Source organism: Schistocerca americana, chromosome X, assembly GCF_021461395.2.
Source record: "Schistocerca americana isolate TAMUIC-IGC-003095 chromosome X, iqSchAmer2.1, whole genome shotgun sequence".
NCBI lineage: Eukaryota > Metazoa > Arthropoda > Insecta > Orthoptera > Acrididae > Schistocerca > Schistocerca americana.
Genome location: NC_060130.1, coordinates 7,081,792 through 7,104,707, shown reverse-complemented (window position 1 = coordinate 7,104,707; position 22,916 = coordinate 7,081,792). Strand labels below are relative to the sequence as shown.

Here is a 22,916-nt window from a genome sequence, read left to right as displayed (position 1 = left end):
CCGCCTCCGCCGCCGCCGCCTGTCCTCCAGCCGGCGCCGCCCACAGTGGACGCTTCGCTGCAGCCGCCAAGCGCCTCCCTGGGTCACGCGCCGCCGATTGCTTCCCGTGACCAGCTGTCCTCCACCATGGAACTCTTGCCCGCTCCGGACCACATGGCGTCTTCGCGGTCGACCCTTCGGCCCCTCCTGTCTCTTTACGGGCGCATACACCGCATGTTGACGTGCACCCTGGACTAGGTTTTCAGGCGTTTCCTAGATCCCCTCGCACCGAATGGCTGGGTGTGGGTGGCACAGCCTCGCCTGTTGTTAGTTTCCCCACCTCATCGCATACGTCAACATGGGGTCCTCCCCACGGCGGGCGGAAGCCTTATAACACGACCGTTCGCCAATTTGTGGGGGAGGAATGTGGTGTCACCGCCAGACACCACACTCGCTAGGTGGTAGCTTTAAATCGGCCGCGGTCCATTAGTACATATCGGACCCGCGTGTTGCCACTGTCAGGGATTGCAGACCGAGCACCACCACAAGGCAGGTATCGAGATACGGACTAGCACTCGCCCCAGTTGTACGGACGACATAGCTAGCGACTATACTGATGAAGCCTCGCTCCTTTGTCGAGCCGATAGTTAGAATAGCCTTCAGCTAAGTCAATGGCTATGACCTAGCAAGGCGCCATTAGTAACATTGCATGTATCTAAAGAGTCTCACTTGTATCACCACATTCTCCAGATGTACCAAAAGGATGGATTAAAGTTAAGTATTACAGAAGCTACGTACTTTTCTGTATAGCATTCATTACGTATCCTGTTTCAGACCTCACGCCCATCTGCGTGAGCGTAGCGCATGCCTTTCGGCTTCCTCTCATTGTGTCTAGGCTGTCTTGTCTACACACAACAGAATATATTTGTTGAGTCAACGTATGTAAAGTGATTAACGTTGCAGGATCAGAGATCAATGTGAGTGTGAGATAAGCCACTGCAAATGTAAATGCAAATGCTGGTACGCTGTTGTACACTGTCATGTGTCAGTTTGTGGGATGGAGTTCCATGCCTGTTGCACTTGGTTGGCCAATATAAGGACAGTTAATGATGTTTGTGGATGGGTTGAAGCTGTCATCAGATGATGTCCAATATGTGCTCGATTGGAGGTAGAGCTGGTTATCGAGCAAGCCAAGGCAATATGTTGACACACTATAGCATGTTGGCTTACAACAGCAGTATGTGAGCAAGTGTTATCCTGTAGGAAAACACCTCCTGGAATGCTGTTTGTGAATGGCAGCACAACAGGTCAAATAACCAGACGGATATACAAATTTGCAGTCAGCGTTCGTGGGATTCATACAGACAGTTTTGTCAGTGGAAAAGCGAAAGCCATTGTTGATGCTCCAGGAGTAAAGACAATCAAGACATTGCTGAAGGTGCCACTAAGTGAGACAGGTTCATAGAGAACTGCAATAGAAGGCAAAATCGTCAAAAAAAAAAGGGAGCCGGAGATGCCCAGTGGGAGACAAGCCATTATAGGGTTAATGGCGATAGCAAAGAGAATGACACTCAGAATGGAACCCTGAGACACACCATTTTCTTGGATAAAGGTGTCCGACAAGGCAGACCCTTCATGCACCTCGAAAACTCAGTCTTTTAAAAATGTCTGAAGGAAACAGGGTAGGTGGCCATGGAAGCCCCACATGTGAAGAGTATGGAGGGTACTAGCTCTCTAGCAGGTGTCATAGGCCTTCTCCAAATCGAGAAACACGGCGACAATCTGGGATTTCTGCAGAAATCCATTCATGACTTGGGTGGGCAAAATAATGAGACGGTCCACTGCAGAATGCCGTGTTGAAAGCCACACTGTGCATTCATCAAAAATTGTGAGACTCGAGCCACCATATCATCCGGGCATGAATCATATGTCCCATCACCTTGCGAACACACTGGTAAGAGAGATGGAGTGGTAGCTAGAAGGAAGAGTGTGTGTGTGTGTGTGTGTGTGTGTGTGTGTGTGTGTGTCAGAGAGAGAGAGAGAGAGAGAGAGAGAGAGAGAGAGTGAGAGAGGGAGACAGAGAGCTAATTTCGGCAAGAGCTGGATTTCCATCAATAAATTGAGTTGAAGTCTGCTGTTGTGGTCTTCATCCAACTACTGGTTTGGTGCATCTCACCAGCCTATTCCACCCTTTGTAAGCCTCTTCATCTCTGCATAGTATTTCAACCTAAATCCACTTAGAATGGTGAACCACCATTCAGAGAATAACTTTTTAACAACACAGTTTGACTTCTGTAAAGGCTTCTATACTGAGAATCAAACATAATATCTCACAAATTCAATTCCAGTAGAATTAAATAGTGGAAATTATCCCCTCTGTAATCTTGCCAAAGCCTTTGACTGTTTAGATTAAAAAATTCTGTGAGGGGAAGCTAAAATAGTATGGCATTAAAAGTCTTCCCCTTGCATGGATTGAGTTGTACTTTAACTACAGAAAATGGAAGGTCACATTAACAAATGATAAGACAGGAATAAGATTAAACTCAAAAAGGGAGAACATAAAATATGGTGTGGCACACAGTGTTTGCTGCCAAGTCCACAAAAATGATTTACTTGCGGCATTGGAGGGCTTAGGAAAAACTCTAATGTTTTGCAGTGCCACAAACTTATTGATGCAAGATCTAAACTCATCCATACCAGAAACATCCAGGAGAATAACAGAACATGCGTGTACTGATCCACAGGTACCAGCTTAATGCCTAAAAACTTGTATTGTGCAGTTCTAAAGAAATAAAAGTGACTTACAGATACGAATATCAAAAGTAGGGATAAATGGGCAATTAGGCTCCCGTGTTCTAAGTTCTTGGGTATGCAGATACCACTCACGTGTGAGTTTAGGATGAACTCAGCAATTCAGAACTGCAATACTAGAAGCAAAAATAATTTCCATATATAAAAACCTAAAATCAGGGTTGCCACAAGTTTCTCCAAGTGAAATTCCTTGATATCTCTGATTCCACAGACACATTTTAGAATTTTTCCCCGACAAATTTTGAGGTCTCAAGGGGAGGTAAAGACATAAGTCGACAAAAGAATGTAAGGGCTTTGTATTTCCCCCAATTTTGTTTCAGGGTGCAAAAACAACTAGGGTCATATGTGTCCATGCCAAAACTGTGAAACACAAAGATGAAGATAGGAGTTAAAAATGATTACATGTCAACGTTTAATGACAGAATAGAGGACAGCTACAAACAGGGGACATGGAGAAAGGTCTATGAAGTACGCAATAGGGAAATGGAGGCCCAGAACTAAAAATTAAATGGCCTTCACCATATTGCTACAACTGATAAAAAGTAAAACAAGGTCGACAGCCCACGCATTGTTCACTAAAACGGCCAATAACTCAGATGGCAAACCCAAACGGGAACGTAAACCGTAAAAAAAAGGGCATCCCCTCAGGAAACAGCAGACATTTAAAAGTTGTGTGCAATGTCCACAAAGTAGTGGGGGATCACCACTTAACAAATGGTGATGGCTAAAAAGGCAGTGCCCAATATGCAACCTAGTTAAAATGACCTCATCGCCGCAGGAGGACTGAGTGGAGGTTGTCCAAGCCACTGGAAGAGGCTTAATAACCCAGAGCTTATTCCTATGAATGGAGGACCAGTGGCGATGCCACAGTGACACCACCTCCTGACAGAAAGCAACAAGAGATCATCAGAGGGAATGCAAGAATTATTGGGCTGAAGTACGAGGAATGCAGCTTTGGCAGCAGTGTCAGCAACCTCTTGGACCGATATGACCTGGAACCGACGTAAACATCACAGTGGCTCCATAAAAAGTGAGCAAGTGGAAGCTTTCCTGGAACCGGTGCACTAAGGGATGGACAGTCTACAGTGCACAGAGGCTTTGAAGGATGCCGAGAGAGTCTGAGCAGTGACACAGTTGAAAAGAGTATGTCACCAGATGTACTCCATGATCTGATACAGGGTGAAGAGCTCTGCTGTAAATACTGAGCAATGTGCCGGAAGTCAGTACCAAAAAATGTTGGTTGACGTTGAAGCCACACCTGACACCATGGTCGGTCAAAGAGCCATCAGTGTACACAAAGATACTGTTGCGAAATTCCATGCATAGGTCGTGAAACTGAAGGCAATAGAGCAAGCCTGGTCCAGTGTCTTTAGAAAGTGAATGAAGGTCAAGGTGAAGATGGGCTGCCGCACGAAGCCAAGATGGTGAAGGGTTCACACCCATCGAAAAAGCTACAGGGACCAAGATAGTTTTGTATAAAGCAGGAGCCTCAGGAATTTTGTAGTTTCAATGAATGGAAGAGCAACAGGCCCAAGATGTAAAAATGGTGGGAGAAACCAGCTGTGCTGCCAGAAATTCATACAAATGTTTTTGTCAGTAGAAAAACGAAAGCCACTGTCGATGCTCCGTGAGTAAAGACGATCGAGACATTGCTGAAGACACCACTCAACGAGACAGGTTCATGAAGAGCAGCAGTAGACAGCAAAATTATCAACAAAAAGAGAGCCAGAAATGCCTGGCAGGAGACAGGCCATTGTAGGGTTAATGGTGACAGCAAAGACGACGACACTCAGGACAGAACCCTGAGGTACACCATTTTCCTGGATAAAGGTGTCCGAGGAGGCAGACCCCATACGTACTTCGAAAACTTGTCTTTTAAAAATTCCTCAAGGAGATGGGGCAGTGGGCGCCATGTGTAGAGAGTACAAACGATACTAGTCCCCAACAAATGTCGTAGGCTTTCTCCAAATTGAAAAACACAGCCAGTGTGGGATTTCCACAGAAAACCATTCATGACATGGGTAAACAAAGTGGGTGATAGCCAGAAGGAAGTTGTTTGTCCTTACCGGGCTTAGGTGTGGGTATAACAGTGGCTTCACAACAGTGGCTTAATAACATGCCCTCTGCCCAGGTCCGGTTGTACGTATTAAGCAAAAAGTGCTTGCCCACAAGAGAAAGGTGCTGCAACATTTGAAAATTAACAGTGTCTGGTCCAGGGCAGAGGATTGAGATGAAGTGAGAACGTGAGCTAGCTTCCTCATAGTAAAGGCAGCACAGTAACACACACGATTCTGAGAAGAGAAGGGTATTGCCTGAGTCTTCTCTGCCCATTTCCAATAGAGGTAGGCAGGATGATAGTGGGAGGAGCTCAAAATTTCTGCAAAATGGCGACCCAAGGTGTTGGAGATAGCAATATGGTACACGATGATACTGTCTGCTACTGTCAGGATGAAAATTGGGGAATGGATCTTGCTCCCAGAGAACCATCGGAAGTTGGTGCACACGATGTAAGAGGGGGGTGAAACTGTTAAAAGAACTAGTGAATGAAGTTCAGCTACCTTTTTGGTTACCCTGAAGAATGCGAATTCCATCGCAGCAGGCTTCAGTCCACCAAAGGATTGGGACACAGCATGGTAAAGAGGAAGTGTGAGGAATGGAATGTTCTGCGACGGTAAGGATAATGTTTGTAAGAAATTCCACCTGTGACAACTGTGGAAATCATGTTCGTTGAAGGTCGCCAGGGCGGGGTAAAGTCTCCAGTCAGCCTTAGTGTGCTGCCATTTCGATGTGCACGGAGGTGGGGTAGGAGTCAGCAAATGGATAGCACAAAGGAAATGGTCACTCGAGTAGGTGTCAGAAAGAACGGACCGTTCAAGATGATGTGCAGGACGGGCAGTGAAGAAGGAAAGGTCCAAATGGGAATAGGAGTGCGACGAGTCTGAAAGCAACATGGGTGCTTCTGTGTTAAAGATGAAAAGGTTAAGTTGATTAAGAATGGCAGCGAAGAGGGCACCTCTCGGATAGGTTCTGGAAGAGCCCCAAATGGGATGGTGTGCATTAAAGTCCCCAAGCAGCAGAAATCGGCGAGGAAGCTGTCCAATAAGCTGGAGGAAGTCGAACCTGGTGACATCAAATGATTGAGGGATGTAAATGGTAGAAAAGGAAAAGTTCAAGTGAGGAAGGAAAAGACAGACTGCAACAGCTTGATGACAGGTAGTCAGGGAGATGGATGGGTTGACTATGAATGTCATCCCATATGAGCAGCATGACTCCTTCATGAGACAGAATGCCAACCTCGAGCGGAAGGTCAAAACAGACCAGGAAGAAATACAAAAGCTCAAAGCAGTCGTGAGGATGCAATTTTGTTTCCTGAAGGCAGAGTACAAGTAGAAGCTGCGATTCTAAAAGCAGTCATAAATCCTCTTTGTTGGATCAAAGTCTGCAAAAGTTCCATTGGAGGACAGTCACGATGAGGACAATAGGAAGGGGTGTCACCTCGGCAGCTGCCAAGTGTCAGTCTGCGAAAACTCACTGCTACAGGGCACAGAGGCAAGAGGATCCTGCTCCATGAGGTCCTACAGAAGTGTCGGCTTTCTTCTGCTGTCGACATGAGGAATCCAGGGCATGTTGTCAGTAGTTCAACAATGCCTAGATGATCCTTACTGCAGTTCGATTGCATCTGCATTATTACACTTTGCCAAGAAGGGCTCTCAGCAAGGGTAGTGTCCAGACATCGTGGAGTGAACCGTGGCAATGTTGTTCAGACATGGAAGAGATAGAGAGGGACAGGAACTATCAGTAACATACCTTGCTCAGGCCACCCGAGGGCTACTACTGCAGTGGGTGCCTGCTACCAACGGATTATGGCTCTGAGGAAGCCTGACAGCAATGCCACTGTGTCGAATAATGCTTTTCGTGCAGCCACCGGACGTCTTAGGCCTGTTGCTCTTCCATTCATTGAAACTACAAAATTCCTGAGGCTCCTGCTTTATACAAAACTATCTTGGTCCTCCCACTTCATGCTACCTGCAGCTTTTTCGATGGGTGTGAACCCTTCACCATCTTGGCTTCATGCGGCAGCCCATCTTCACCTTGACCTTCATTCACTTTCTAAAGACACTGCACCAGGCTCACTCAATTGCCTTCAGTTTCACGACCAATTCATGGATTTTTGCAACAGTATCTTTGTGTACACTGATGGCTCTTGGACTGACCATGGTGTCAGGTGTGCCTTCAACGTCAACCAACATTTTTTGGTACTGACTTCCGGCACATTGCTCAGTATTTACAGCAGAGCTCTTCACCCTGTATCAGATCATGGAGTACATCTGGTGACATACTCTTTTCAACTGTGTCACTGCTCAGACTCTCTCAGCACCCTTCAAAGCCTCTGTGCACTGTAGACTGTCCATCCCCTAGTGCACCGGTTCCAGGAAAGCTTCCACTTGCTCACTTTTTATGGAGCCACTGTGATGTTTACGTCGGTTCCAGGTCATATCGGTCCAAGAGGTTGCTGACACTGCTGCCAAAGCTGCATTCCTCGTACTTCAGCCCAATAATTCTTGCATTCCCTCTGATGATCTCTTGTTGCTTTCTGTCAGGAGGTGGTGCCACTTTGGCATCGCCACTGGTCCTCCATTCATAGGAATAAGCTCTGGGTTATTAAGCCTCTTCCAGTGGCTTGGACAACCTCCTCTCAGTCGTCCTGCGGCGAGGAGGTCATTTTAACTAGGTTGCATATTGGGCACTGCCTTTTTAGCCATCACCATTTGTTAAGTGGTGATCCCCCACTACTTTTTGTACATTGCACCCAACTTTTAACTGTCTGCTGTTTCCTGAGAGGGTGCCCTTTTTTTTTACCGTTTACGTTCCCGTTTGGGTTTGCCATCTGAGTTATTGGCCGTTTTAGTGAACAATGCGTGGGCTGTCGACCTTGTTTTACTTTTTATCAGTTGTAGCAATATGGCGAAGGCCATTTAACTTTTAGTTCTGGGCCTCCATTTACCTATTGCGTACTTCATAGACCTTTCTCCACATCCCTGATTGTAGCTGTCCTCTCTCCTGTCATTAAACGTTGACATGTAATCATTTTTAACTCCTCTCCTCACCTTTGTGTTTCACAGTTTTGGCATGGACACATATGACCCTAGTTGTTTTTGCACCCTAAAACAAAATGGGGGAGAAATACAAAGCCCTTACATTCTTTTGTCAACTTATGTCTTTACCTCCCCTTGAGACCTCAGAATTTGTCGGGGAAAAATTCTAAAATGTGTCTGTGGAATCAGAGAAATGTCAGGGAATTTCACTTGGAGAAACTTGTGGCAACCCTGATTTTAGGTTTTTATATATGGAAATTATTTTTGCTTCTAGTATTGCAGTTTTGAATTGCTGAGTTCATCTTAAACTAAATCTTGTTATTAATCACAAATACCATTAGGGAATATAACTTCTACAGGCATGTAAGTGTGAGAATCCATGGGTCCCTGAAGAAGCTTTTTCAAGATGTAGAATAAATATTTTTTTCCACTTAGCTGAAGTACCTCAGAAGATTATGCCATATGAGTAAACTGAGTGAAAGTGTGTTAGCAATCCTTTGTCCAGTTTCATTCAGTAAGAGATTTCTAAGCACAAATTTGGCAGAACTGAGCTTCTCGGTTTACTGACCCACATGCTGGTCTCACACGTGAGTAGTATCTGCATACCCAGGCACTTAGAACACAGGGGCCTAATTGCCCATTTATCCTTACTTTTGATATTCTTATCTGTAAGTCACTTTTATTTCTTTAGAACTGCACAATACAAGTTTTTAGGCATTAAGCTGGTACCTGTGGATCAGTAAACGCCTGTTCTGTTATTCTCCTGAATGTTTCTGGTATGGATGGGTTTAGATCTTGCATCAATAGGTTTGTGACACTGCAAAACATTAGAGTTTTTCCAAAGCCCTCCAGTGCTCCAAGTAAATCATTTTTGTGGACTTGGCAGCAAACACTGTGTGCCACACCATATTTTATGTTCTCCCTTTTTGAGTTTAATCTTATTCCTGTCTTATCATTTGTTAATGTGACCTTCCATTTTCTGTAGTTAAAGTACAACTCAATCCATGCAAGGGGAAGACTTTCAATGCCATACTATTTTAGCTTCCCCTCACAGAATTTTTTAATCTAAACAGTCAAAGGCTTTGGCAAGATGACAGAGGGATTAATTTCCACTATTTAATTCTACTGGAATTGAATTTGTGAGATATTATGTTGGATTCTCAGTATAGAAGCCTTTAGAGAAGTCAAACTGTGTTGTTAAAAAGTTATTATCTGAATGGTGGTTCACCATTCTAAGTGGATTTAGGTTGAAATACTATGCAGATGAAGAGGCTTACAAAGGCTGGAATAGGCTGGTGAGATGCACCAAACCAGTAGCTGGATGAAGACCACAACAGCAGACTTCAACTCAGTTGATTGATTGAAATCCAGCTCTTGCCGAAATTAGCTCTCTGACTCTCTCTCTCACTCTCTCTCTCTCTCTCTCTCTCTCTCTCTCTCTGACACACACACACACACACACACACACACACACACACACACACACACACACACACACTTCCTTCTAGCTACCACTCCATCTCTCTTACCAGTGTCTTCGCAAGGTGATGGGACATATGATTCATGCCCGGATGATATGGTGGCTCGAGTCTCACAATTTTTGATGAATGCACAGTGTGGCTTTCAACACGGCATTCTGCAGTGGACCGTCTCATTATTTTGCCCATCCATGTCATGAATGGTTTTCTGCAGAAATCCCATATTGTCGCTGTGTTTTTCGATTTGTGAGAAGGCCTATGACACCTGCTAGAGAGCTAGTACCCTCCATACTCTTCACATGTGGGGCTTCCATGGCCACCTACCCTGTTTCCTTCAGACATTTTTAAAAGACCGAGTTTTCGAGGTTCATGAAAGGTCTGCCTTGTCGGACACCTTTATCCAGGAAAATGGTGTGTCTCAGGGTTCCATTCTGAGTGTCATTCTCTTTGCTATCACCATTAACCCTATAATGGCATGTCTCCCACTGGGCATCTCCAGCTCCCTTTTTTTTGACGATTTTGCCTTCTATTGCAGTTCTCTATGAACCTGTTTCACTTAGTGGCACCTTCAGCAATCTCTTGATTGTCTTTACTCCTGGAGCATCAACAATGGCTTTCGCTTTTCCAGTGACAAAACTGTCTGTATGAATCCCACGAACGCTGACTGCAAATTTGTATGTCCGTCTGGTTATTTGACCTGTTGTGCTGCCATTCACAAACAGCATTCCAGGAGGTGTTTTCCTACAGGATAACACTTGCTCACATACTGCTATTGTAAGCCAACATGCTATAGTGTCTCAACATATTGCCTTGGCTTGCTCGATAACCAGCTCTACCTCCAATCGAGCACATATTGGACGTCATATGATGACAGCTTCAACCCATCCACAAACATCATTAACTGTCCTTATATTGACCAACCAAGTGCAACAGGCATGGAACTACATCCCACAAACACACACACATGACACATGTACAACAGCGTATCAGCATTTACATTTACATTTCCAGTGGCTTATCTCACACTCACATTGATCTCTGATCCTGCAACGTTAATCACTTTACATACATTGTCTCAACAAATATATTCCTGGTATTTCATTACTCTACATTAATTATTTTTGGGTGTTGCAAATTTTTCCGTCAGTGTACCTGGCCTTTCTTTAACCGTCCCTGGTGCAATGCAGAATTCTCTTCCCAGTAGCGAGAAAATGCCGTTTTTCCAGTTCTTAAATCAGATAAATTGCCTCTTCAAACGGACAGCTGTCGTCCAGATTGTTTACTCAGTGTCCTGCAAGTTACTTGAACATATGGTTAGTCGAAGGCTGTATTGTGTCCTTGAATCCCCGGATCTTTTGGCTTCGATCCAGGGTGCTTTTCGCCAAGGGCGCTCTACTGAAGATAATTTAGTCCACTTGAAGTGTGCTATCTGAACAGCTTTTGCTCAGCATCAGTTCCTTGTTGCGGTTTTCATTGATCTGCGTGTATATCTTATGATACCACATGGTGCCATAACGCCCTTGCCACCTTAAAGGAGTGGGGCCTCCATGGCCCACTCCTGATTTTTATCCAGAACTTTCTTCCATGTCACACTTTTTGGGTACAGGTTGGTGCCTCCTGTAGCATCCCCCCCTGCAGGAGAAGGGGCTTGCACAAGGTTCTGTTTTGAGTGCCACTCTCCTTTTTGTGGCTATCAATGATCTGGCGGCAGCTGCATGGCATATGGTGTCCCCATCTTTTCTGTTCATCCACGACGGCTATTGCTGGAGGCAGAATGCAGGGAGCAATACACCAAGCACAATCCTGGGCTTTCACTCATAGCATCCATTTTTTGGCTGCCATGACCTATGTTATGCATTTCTGTCATTGTGTTTTTTAGGACCGGTCTTAGATGCCTAGTTGACATGGGTTCCCCGTCTTTGTCAACTAAAGCAGACATGTAGGTCGCACCTGAATGCTCTTCTATGCCTCAGCGACACTGACCACGGTGTGGTCCACTCTACTTTGATATGGCTGTATGCAGCATTGGTGAAGTCACACCTAGATTACAGGAATCTCTCATATGACTTTTCATCAGCTTCGACATTACGTCTGGATTCGATACACTATTGTGGGGTAAGACTGGTAACAGGTGCCTTTGGACTAGGCAGCAGTTCCACTATTGTGGGTTCTGCACCATCAAAAATTGATGGCAGCTGCTCACCCATAGTATCCTAACTGTCATCTCCTCTTTCCAGATACGAGATCTACCTCCCAAATCGGCAACACAGATCTGGGGTTAAGATCACCAAGTTAGAGTCTTGGTCCAGCACACAGTTTTAATCTGCCAGGAAGTTTCATATCAGTGCACACTATGCTGCAGAGTGAAAATCTCATTCTAGAAAACGCTTTATCTGTAATTCTCTTTACGTATTGGCTATTTTCTTCACATATGGGGGACATGGTCTCATCTGAAAAGTGAAAGCAAGCCTGTAAAAGAAAGGGGGGTGGGGGCAGTTCTCAATTCTTGAGCAGTGACCCTCTTGGTCTTTTTTTTTTTTTTTTTTTTTTTTTAAACCTTTGCAATTTGGGTGAGTTTATGTTCAATCCTTGCACCCAATTTACTCTTTCATCTACCTACTTTTTTTCAAATCAAGCAGAACGATATTTATGCCCATTGCTTAATACCTGTTTGCATAACTTACAATGCTGGAATTTATGAATTTTTTAGCATTTGACTCCGGAAAGACCATTTTTCTTTGTAGTGAGGTCTTGCCAACAGCAAATTTTCTGGATGGAAAGTCGCTCAGTCTGCTCATATACTTTAAAATTTAAAAGTAAATCTAGCAATGCTAGAATGTATACAAAATACTGATATATCCATTTTCAAGTTGTTGTTTAAAGATTCGCGACTTTTAAAACTTAATTCACTATGGCTTCATTTTAATTCTAATAAGTTTCACACTGTAATGAAACATTGTCTAAATGCCTGCCTCTCTCTCTCTCTCTCTCTCTCTCTCTCTCTCTCTCTCTCTCTCTCCTCTCATTTGTAATAACTTACCGCTGTTATTTTGTATTGGTATTGCAGTCATTACATTAAAATTGGCTATATTGATTCTGCAATTTATACTATTATGTTATTGCTAAGAATTGATTTAAAGAATAAACGTATATATTTATTTGTAAGATGTAAATTTATACCACTGGAATTCTTTCAAAATATTTGATTGCGTAATACTGCCAATAAATACAATGACTTTCTTTCATCTGTTTATAATTGTAATAGATGTTGGACACTTTGACTCCAAGTATGTTATACAGAAACGCAGTGATTTTTTACAAAAGGCAAAACTATGTGTTCGAAGAATTGTGGAGAGGAGGGTACGTGATGTATTTTAAGTAGGTTATAAAGAGTAACTATAACAACAAAAACAATAAATTATTGATAAATTTATTTAATTGAATAGATAAAAAATCTACTCACCAAGCAGCAGCAGAACATACACATAAAAGACAGTGGCTCTTCCAGACAGAAGCATTGAAGGGGAAGGAAGAAGGGTAAAGGAAAAGGCCGGGAGAGTTCCAGGAAAAGGTGTAGATTTTGGGAAAGTCACACAGAACTGCGGATCAGGCGAGAAATAGATACGACACATGTCATATACCAGCTATTATGTAACCACTTTTAAGCTTTCTACATCTGCATGACTACCACCAAATTATCAGTTAGGATAAATGGGCATAGGCGTAGTGTATATACTGGGAACTTGCAATATCCTGTTGCAGAGCATGCTCTTCAACATGGCATACGTGACCTCGGCACTTGTTTCACCACACATGCCACCTGTATTCTTCCGCCAGACACCAGTTTCTCAGAACTCCGCAGGTGGGAACTAGCACTAAAACATGTCCTCGGTTCTCACCACCCACCTCGCCTTAATTTACGTTAATTTCTCCTGTCTCAGCTATTCTTCACTGTAATTACTCTTTGCTTCACTCCGTTTTAGCTTTCTACATCTTTCATTGTCTTTCCCGTCTGTTTTCACTGAACCCTCCCACAGCTGTTGCATACAATACACTTAGCTTCTCACTCTTATTAACTCATGTACAGTTTTAGTAGTAATCTCTGTCTTGCATATTACCCTGTCTTCCACCTTTAAGCTCTCAGGTTTCCGAATCTTGCCCGATGCAGTCCCCAACAATTAGTCTTTCCTTCTCATCCTGTACGGTAAGTCACCCATGACCCATGTTTCTGGGTAACTTTACCAAAATCTACCCCTTTTTTTAGACCTCTCCAGTCCTTTTCCTTCACCCTTCTTGCTTCCCCTGCAACCCTTCAGCCTGAAGAAGGAGTCACTGGCTCCAAACTCTTGCCTATCACAACAGTGTTTTATGTGTGTGTTCTGCCATTGCTTGGTGAGTAGATTTTTTATCTATCGAATTAAATGATTTTATAAAGAGTACCTGTGTGTGATGTTTTTATTGGTATACAACTTGTTATAAACAAAACTTATTTTTACCATTTAATATGTTTCCAGATATTTACCAGTGGTAAAGATGATATTGGGTTGATTGTACTTGGTTCTGACAAGACACAGAATCCACTTGGTTACCCAAATGTGAGTGTGGAATTTCCTCTTGCACTGCCTACATGGCAGATGATATCCTTTGTGGAGAAAGCTTTACATGAAAGTGAAATAAAAACAGATTGGATAGATGGTGTTGTTGTTGGCATGCAAGTCTTGAAAGATGAGCTAGAGTAAGTATTTAAAGCTGTCTGTTTCATGGCATTCCTGGAACATGTTCCAGAATGTGTGTTACACAAATCACAGTGACATAGTTGTGACTTTATAAACTTGAATCAATATGTTTTTGTAATGAAAAAGAAACAGAAGGCACAATACCTGCAGAAATAGGATTTTTTTTTTGTGTGATTTTACTGTATGATGTATTTTACAGTTTTTCAGCTCAATAATTAAGGAGGTATTGATACAAGGCTTTGCCAAAAACCCATCTGTCACCTACAATTCCAGCCCTGTCACTGGCATTCCGTACCCCACAATATGACTGGGCCACTATGAAAGCAGCCACATCATTGTCAAATTCACTGAAACTACTGCATAGCAATTTGCTTGAGTATGGCTGCAGTTGTGGTCTTCTGTTTGGTTTAAGCACTGCATCAATACCTTCTCTTTATAGCACTCAGAGGTCGCGATCTGCGACTGTTTTTACAAGTGGCAAGAGAACTTTTCCTCTAGTTGCTTGTTTTGTCACTGAAAGATGCAAATATTTTAGAATGTAGTGCCCTATGTATATCTGTTAGAATAGCCACAAGGTCTGAAAGTTATTTTCAAATGATTGAGCTTTTCTACAGAGTATTGAAATTCACAGATACTTCCAACCTGGTCCACCAATGTCTTACATACTCCTCTTCCTCCATGGATTGTTTCCAGCATTTGGAGATGAAACATTAGGAAGCAAAACGTGCCTTATAACCAAAATCTAATGAACATATAATTAAATTAAACAAAGATGTAATGTTGCACTCTCAGGTAAGACTGATCTTGAATGCAAAGCCAAAGTGGAAATTAAATGTACGCTGCAACATTCATCTCAGTTTTTGTTATTGAAATCATTCACAGCGCCATAGGGAAAACTGAGTTTATGTGTTTTATAGAGTCAGATACACACTGTGGCACAGGGTGCTGTCCGTTATTCTCCTGACTATGATGTCCAGGAATGGTAGTCTTCCTTCTTCTTTGGTCTCCATAGTGAATTTGATTTTGTGGCGTGTGGAGTTCAGATGTACAAAGAAGTCAAGAAGTTTGTCTCTTCCATGAGGCCAGATGACAAGTGTGTTATCCACATAACAGAAGAAGAAGAAGAAGATGGATTTCCATTTGGATGACATCAGGGCCTCTTCTTCGAAGTGCACCGTAAACATATTCACAATCTCTGGTCAGAGTGGGCTGCCTATTGCGACTCCATCTGTTAGCGGGAGGGGGATGTGCCACGAGTCAGTGAAGTGGGACAGTTGACCAAGTAATATGCGTAACACGTCATACCTTGACCGATATTGAGAACAGAATAAAAAATTCAGAGGCATTACTTTTCAGCACTCCCATGCATATTCTGTATGCAAGAAAGCAGGTTTCTCATTCAGAAATTCTATTTCAGTGTTGGTTGTGTACACAAAGACCGTGTTAAGCATAATGGAAGAAGGAGAAATGTTTATCAGCATTCCAGATTTGGCAGTGGCAGGCTCATGGTCTGGTGAGACTCTGGTTTATTGTTTCACTATATTGCTGCTTGCATTGCTCAGAATCTCATTTTGTGCGAACATAGAATTGGTAGGTTCAGGAGGGCCATGCTAAATGCCTTGCAGGGCCTCCGTAGTGCCATCCAACTAGCACCTGAGAGGGCAGACAAGTGTTCGCTCATGCGTACATGATCCTGCAGTGAAGTTGTGTACATTTAGTCAGGAAGTGGGCTTGTATACAGTGAGACAAGTATCCACACATACAATGTGATGGCATCTGGAGCAGCACAGACTGTCAAGCCATTAATGCAGCTCTAGAGAGAGTTGAACTGACAGCGGTGCAACAGACAACAATGCCAGACACAGGAATGGCACTGTGTCATTGTATCAGATGAGTCTCGGTTCTGCAACATCGTCACAATTGATGTACTTGTGTGTGGAGGCTCTGATGCCAACAGACCTGGCCAGATTGTACCTGTCATTCACATGCAGGTCCAGCATGTGATGTGATGGTATGGGGTGCAACTGGATACATGTCACAACCTCTGGTTCACATAGCCAGTAATTTGGACAGCAGCCATTGCATTTGTGTTTTGTTAAGGCCTATCGCTGTACCCTATTTTCAAGGGCTCCGTGATGTTATCTTTTAACAAGATAATGCAAGACTTTACATCACCTGAGCTGTACTGAGCTACCTCGATACAGAGAGTGTTCCACTGTTGCCGTATCCAGCATTTTCTTCAAATCTGTCACCTGTGGAGAACGTCTGTCCACAGGATGCCAGGAGATGGGTATGTCACCAGTCGCCAGCCACCAGTCGCCAGCCACTACAGTTGAAGAACTCTGACATATGACATACAGTTGAGTAGCATGAAATGATGTACCCATGGCTGTAATCCAACCTCGATTTGATATCCAGTGTGATGAGAGCTGTTCTGCTGTTCCAGTTTCAATACTGAAATTCATATATTATTTTTATGCTATCCTTACCAGATTGGACTGTGGTGTCATACAGCATAAAATATCTTACAACGTGTTGAATCAATGATGAGAAGTGTAGAACAGCCAGCAGGGGAAAGATGTTGGCAATGAGACAGCTTTTATGTAGAACAGCAGTACAGTGTTTTACAGTGCATAATGCTTCCGCAGATTGAGAACAAAATGTGTGGTTTGCTGTCATCCATTTTCACAAACATAGCCTTGAAAAATAATGTTGACATTACTGTGCATTTCACTCTGAGGCATATTGCACTCTGAGAATGTTCATCGAATTCAGTTACTTTGTATTATATTTCAGCAACAGTGACATAATAGCAAATTGGACTGTATGAGTTTTTATGGATTATTTTTCCAGAGACACACTACCATTTCTTCAGATTTATTTAATTTGGGTATAAATCCTTTCCAGCATATATGCTGTACACAAAATGTTGAACATAAAATGTAGCTATCTGCTGATTTAACATCTTGCTGAGTATACCAGTACAATGTTTTGTTGTAACAAATAGTTCAATGTATTTTACACACTTATAAACTTATTTATACAGTTATAGTAATTTATACTATTACATTAATGTTGTACCTTAATGTTCTGGAAGATGATATTATAAGGAATGTCATACTTTTCCTGGATGATAGAGTTGTCTATAATGAATTATTGCCTGAAAAAAATCTGCACAAATTTGAGTCAGATCATAACATTTCAAATTGCTCCAAAGATAGGCAACTGAGTTTAAGTTTTCAGAAATGTAAATTGGAGCACATCACAAAACAAATAAAAGACAGTATTGTATGACTACATTATCAAATAATCACAGTTTTAATTGGTCAACTCATACAAATATCTGGATGAAATGAAATGGTGACATAGACTCACTTGTAGGCAAAGCAGAATGCAGACTTCAATTCATTGGTAAGATACTGGAAAATGCAATCAGTCTATAGAGGACATTGCTTACAAAATACTTGTGTGGCCCATTCTAGAATATTGCTTAAGTACGACCCATAACAAATAAGGCTAATGGCAGACATTGAATGTATACAAAATAGTGTAGCATGATTGATCATAGATTTATTTGATGCATGGGAGAGCATCAAGAAGCTACTAAAAGTTGGAAATGCCAGACAAGTGAAGATAGACGCTAAATATATGACAAAACCCAACTTATGAAATTTCAGGAACCTGTATTAAGCGAGGTATTTAGGGATTATACAATAACTACATATGTATCACTCCTATAGGGACCATGAAGGCAAGATTAATTACAGCATGCACAGAACCATTTAAAGAATCATTCTTCCCACACTCCACATGAGCATTGAATGGGGATAAACCATAATGTGTGGTACAACAATGTACTTTGTCGGACAAACCCACAGTGGTTTATACAGTGTGCATGGAGACATGGAATCAGTTGACAGTAGCTGGGTAATGGTTCATATTGATTCCCATTTCCCTGTTGTTGTAGGTGATCTTATGCCTCTAATTATTTTTTCATTGCTATCTTAACTTGCTTTCTCCAATTCAGTTTATTAACCCTTCTTATCTCTTTGTATTAGGGCAAATGTACAGTTAACTTTTAAGGAATTTGTATTTTCAATTTATCAACTGGAGTTTTGTTTCATATGCAGCAACAATGTTACAAATTATTTGTTTCAGTTTCTTTAGAATAATTTGGTGTTTCACAGGTGCCTTGAAGAAAATAAAAGATCTCGAAAATGTCTTAATGACAACCGATGGCCTCATGTTGACAAGACAGCTGGTTGCCTTGCAGAGGGCAGGGCTTGACGGTCTGAACATCAGCTTAGACACCCTGCAGTCCCAACGCTACAACCAGATCATGGGGAGGAAAGGCTGGGAGCGTGTCATGGCTGGCATAGATCTAGCCTTGCAACTTGAATACAAACCTGTGAAGGTATTACTAGTGCAGCTGTCATCGCATGCAGACTTTCATAAACAAAAGATATAAATCTTTTGTTAAGAATATCAATACAAGAATCACCATTTTAAAGCAGTACGCCCTCACCTTCACCCCCATCCCCGCTCCCACCCTCACCGCTGTCTCCACACTGCAGCTGTAAGTGAAGGAAGGTATATTAAGACAGAAGAAGTAAATTTTAGCTGACGATGCTAACAGTTTTGTAGTTTATACAACATAAAAAAGTATGGCTTGCAAGTTTACCAATTATTGTCAACATGAGGCCATCGGTTGTCATTAAGACACTTTTGAGATCTTTTATTTTCTTCAAGGCACCTGTGAAACAGGAAATTATTCTAAAGGAACTGAAACAAATAATTTGTAATTGGTATCTTATATTTTCCTCCCAAGAGAGCATTATGAAACTCAAGATCTTTACAGTTTCTCTTTTTGTCTTTTGTGTCTTTAGTTTAAAATAAGTATCCTCTATTGTGGTGCCATTTTGAAAAAAATACTCGATTGTTTGGAAAAATTATTCTTAATTCTATAGTCACACTTTTGTTGTATCTAAGTACTACTGGTTTCAGTAGCAAGTACCAGCATCAGTTCATCTTATTATCAAAAATTTCTTTGCAAAATAAAAGCTGACCACTGTGGCCAAGCGGTTCTAGGCACTTCAGTCCGGAACCGTGCTGCTGCTACGGTCGCAGGTTCGAATCCTGCCTCAGGCAGGGATGTCCTTAGGTTAGTTAGGTTTAAGTAGTTCTAAGTTTGGGGGACTGATGACCTCAGATGTTAAGTCCCATAGTGCTTAGAGCCATTTTAACCATTTTGCAAAATAAAAAGCTTCTGTACAACTGCAAACTAGACATACCATTTTCAGGGTGCAGTTCACATCTATTGAAAGCACAACAGTGTCCTTTACTTTTAGTAGATAAGACACCTACTGGGGTAAGTGACTTGATGACTGCACACAAGAAGTTGTCATTTATTCCATATGTAGCTACCATGTAGACTCATATTTTGTATTTGTTTGTCCTTACTCTTCCAAAAGGTTAAACCTTGTCTCTGCAGCCACAGCTTCCTCTCTTCAGCAGTTGTCTTCATCTCCATGTGTGAAGAAAATCCCATTCATTGATCACATTGTTTACGTAGGATGTTCCCAGTCATCCCCTTGTTTTCTTACCTACGATCTTGCCTTCAGAAATGTTTTTTAAAAGATTATCGTCTCCAGTTAAGTGTCCAGTGTATTTTGCTTTGCCCTGGCCTATAACTTTCAGTGGTTTTTTCTTCTCTCCTATTTCCTTTAATTTTTCTGTCAATGCAGCTAGTTCTTGTACTTCTCCTCCAGAACCACATTTCAGCAGGTTTGAGGCGAGCTTCCTTTGGCTTTTCTAATGTACAGATTTTGCATCTGTGTGTCAGAACACTCCACACAAAGGTCTTTACAAATATTTTGTTAATGTGGAAGCTGATATGTTTATTCAGTTGCAGCTTCTTCTTATTTTGGAAGGAACTCTTCACATGTGCTATTCTTTTCTGGAATGCCTTGAAATATTGATTGTTTTCTTGCAAAAAGCTACTGAGATATTGAATTTCAGTTGCTTTCTTGAGTTGCTCATTGCCTGTTCTTGTGTCAGTCCTAGCTCCACCTCCTTTCTTGTCTGTAGCCATAACTTTTGTCTTCTTTGTATTCATTTTTAGCTTTAGTTTTACCATTTCTAGATTTAAGGCCTGAAACATTTTATTTAGTTCCTACTTTGATTTACTATTGTGATGTCATCAATCTGCAGTGTATATGCATGCAATTAAGTTTCCATATCGACATAATGCTCCAAAAACCACCTAACTGTGTGTGGCAGGGGGTACGTCTCATGCCACCAACTGATCCCCTCTGCCTTGTTCCACTTGTGAACAGTGCTTGAGAAGAATGACTGTCAGTACACTTCTGTATTATCTCTAACTTCTCAAATTTTCTTCACGTGATCATTTCGTGAATTGTACATGAGAGAAACTATTATGTTGTCAGACTCTTCTCGGAAACTACTCTCTCGAAATTTGGGTAGTAAATCTTTCCGTGATGCACAACTGCTCTCTTATGGCATCTACCACTGGAGTTGCTGAGCATCTCTGTAATGATCTCACAGTGACTAAATGATCCTGTGACAAAACACTCCGCACTTCGTTGGATCTTCTTTCTCTCTTCTGTCAGTCCTACTGGGTAAGGACACAGGGGTAATTTACATTCACTTAAGATTCTTCCTGTGGATGTTAGTCTGGCATCTGCTTTTCTATTGCAGTTTTATGTGGTCATTCCACTTTAAGGTTGCTCTGGATAGTTACTTCTAGATATTTTATGGTAGATTCTGTTTCCAGCAATTTGTCATTAATAGTGTAGTTGTACAGTATTGGATTTCTTTTCCTGTGTGTGTGTGTGTGTGTGTGTGTGTGTGTGTGTGTGTGTGTGAGTGATATGTTACATTTATTTATGTGCAGGGTCAACTGCCAGAGCCTGCATCATTCACCAATCCTCTGCAGGTCATTGTGCAAATTGATACTGCCTTCTGTTTTTGCTACTTTCTGATGGACAAGTGAGAGTACCTGTGAACAATATTAAGGAGCCTCTGACACTTTCTACTGGATTATTTATATTCATTGTAAATGTAATGGTCCTATCACATTTCCTTGGAGTATTCCAGAAATTACCTTTTGATTCTTGTCATCTTTTCTTTGTTGTTGTTATTACTTCCTTGATGAAAATATTAAGGAAGTAAGGTGATAGAAGGCACCCGTCTCTCACTGCCCTTCTGGTTTTCCTTCTTTCATATCCGGTTCAGTACTCTGACTTTAGTATATACTCAAAATTAATCATCTGTCCTTCCACTTTGGACATTACTTTAAGGAATGATGATATAATGGTAATCTGTTTAATAAACAATATTTTAACGATACACTATGCTTTCCAATCATATAGTGGCTTGATGATGGAATTTGGTACTGAAATTAGTAATCATTAGACAAAATAAAAGTAATATTTTGGATCATGTCAGTTGTTGTTCCAAACAACAGCATGTCAGGAATAGGTTAAAATGGCTCTGAGCACTATGCGACTTAACTTCTGAGGTCATCAGTCACCTAGAACTTAGAACTAATTAAACCTAACTAACCTAAGGACATCACACACATCCATGCCCGAGGCAGGATTCGAACCTGCGAACGTAGCGGTCACTCAGTTCCAGACTGTAGCGCCTAGAACCACACGGCCACTCCAGCTGTCCAGGAATAGGTACTAAATTATTTGTCCGCTGATGACTTCACAGCTTAGAACACTAAAACGCAAATGTTAATTGTTTGTTATGTGCCCTGGTAGAGTTCACAACTGTTTACAGTTCATGATTGGTTGTTGGAGATTGGGCGTTACTCACATAGTGTATTTAGTGCACAGTGCAGAAAAAGGCAGTGTCCAGAAAAAAAAAAACAAGTGTAAAGGCAAAAGTTTCATGACAGGATGTTGTGTCACCATACTTGGAAGACAATTATAGCCAAAGACAGAAATTTAAAAGAAACTGGCTCATTTGAGCTGCGGAGACCTAGTTGAGGATTCTCAGTAGATAATTGTTAGCACAGTAGAATTTATAAAGAGACAATGTCAGTTCATGAGAGGGAAGGTTGATTGGTAAGTACCTATCAGCTTTCTCATAAAACTCACAATTTGAAGAATACACATCAAGGAAAAGGTAGAAGTCCAACAGTGTCAAATCTAGACAATAATATCGATCATCCAGCAGTTTTGCAAAATCCCCAGTTGTACTTACTTTACTTACTTAGTTACTTACTAACTTACTCAGATTTGCTGTGTACCATACAAGGAACTGGTTTCACAGAGTTCACTCGATCAGCTGCCAAGTTCTCACCTTCCTCCAAGTTTGTGTCCATGCATTGAAGATTCATTGCAAAAGTTCCAGGTGTTAAAAGGTCTTCCTGTACATCTGTATCTGTCCATTGATTTCCACAACAGTGTTGATTTTGGGATTCTTCCACCTTACATGCGTAGAACATAACCTGCAATCTTCAGTCTTCTTTCAACAATAATTACGTGCAGGCTGTGTAGACCTCGTATTCTCAGCACTTCATCGTTTGTAACTTGGTTGGGTTAACATCTTCAGAATTTATCTCTAGCATTGTTGGTGAAAAATATGGAGACTGTGTGCTGATTTTACTGATATTTTCCAAGTCTCACACATATAAATGATAAAGGAGTACAGTCAAAGCTTTGTTGACATATTACAGACCTAATTACCATATGGACTGATTTTCCAGTTCTGCTGGTGATTTCTGCATCTGTGACCTCATTATTACGTATAAAGCTACCGAGATATGGCAATCTATCAACATCTTG

General features: G+C 41.7%; 1 protein-coding gene across 1 annotated transcript in view; it reads left to right on the top strand.

Moving 5' to 3' along the window:
* Positions 1–22,916, top strand: part of LOC124556732 (molybdenum cofactor biosynthesis protein 1-like) — a 137,382-nt gene that overhangs the window by 64,438 nt on the left and 50,028 nt on the right. The window contains exons 2-3 of the mRNA XM_047130731.1: positions 13,879–14,099; positions 18,259–18,514. Coding sequence (XP_046986687.1) covers positions 13,879–14,099; positions 18,259–18,514 — 477 coding nt within the window. The remainder of the gene's footprint in view (positions 1–13,878; positions 14,100–18,258; positions 18,515–22,916) is intronic.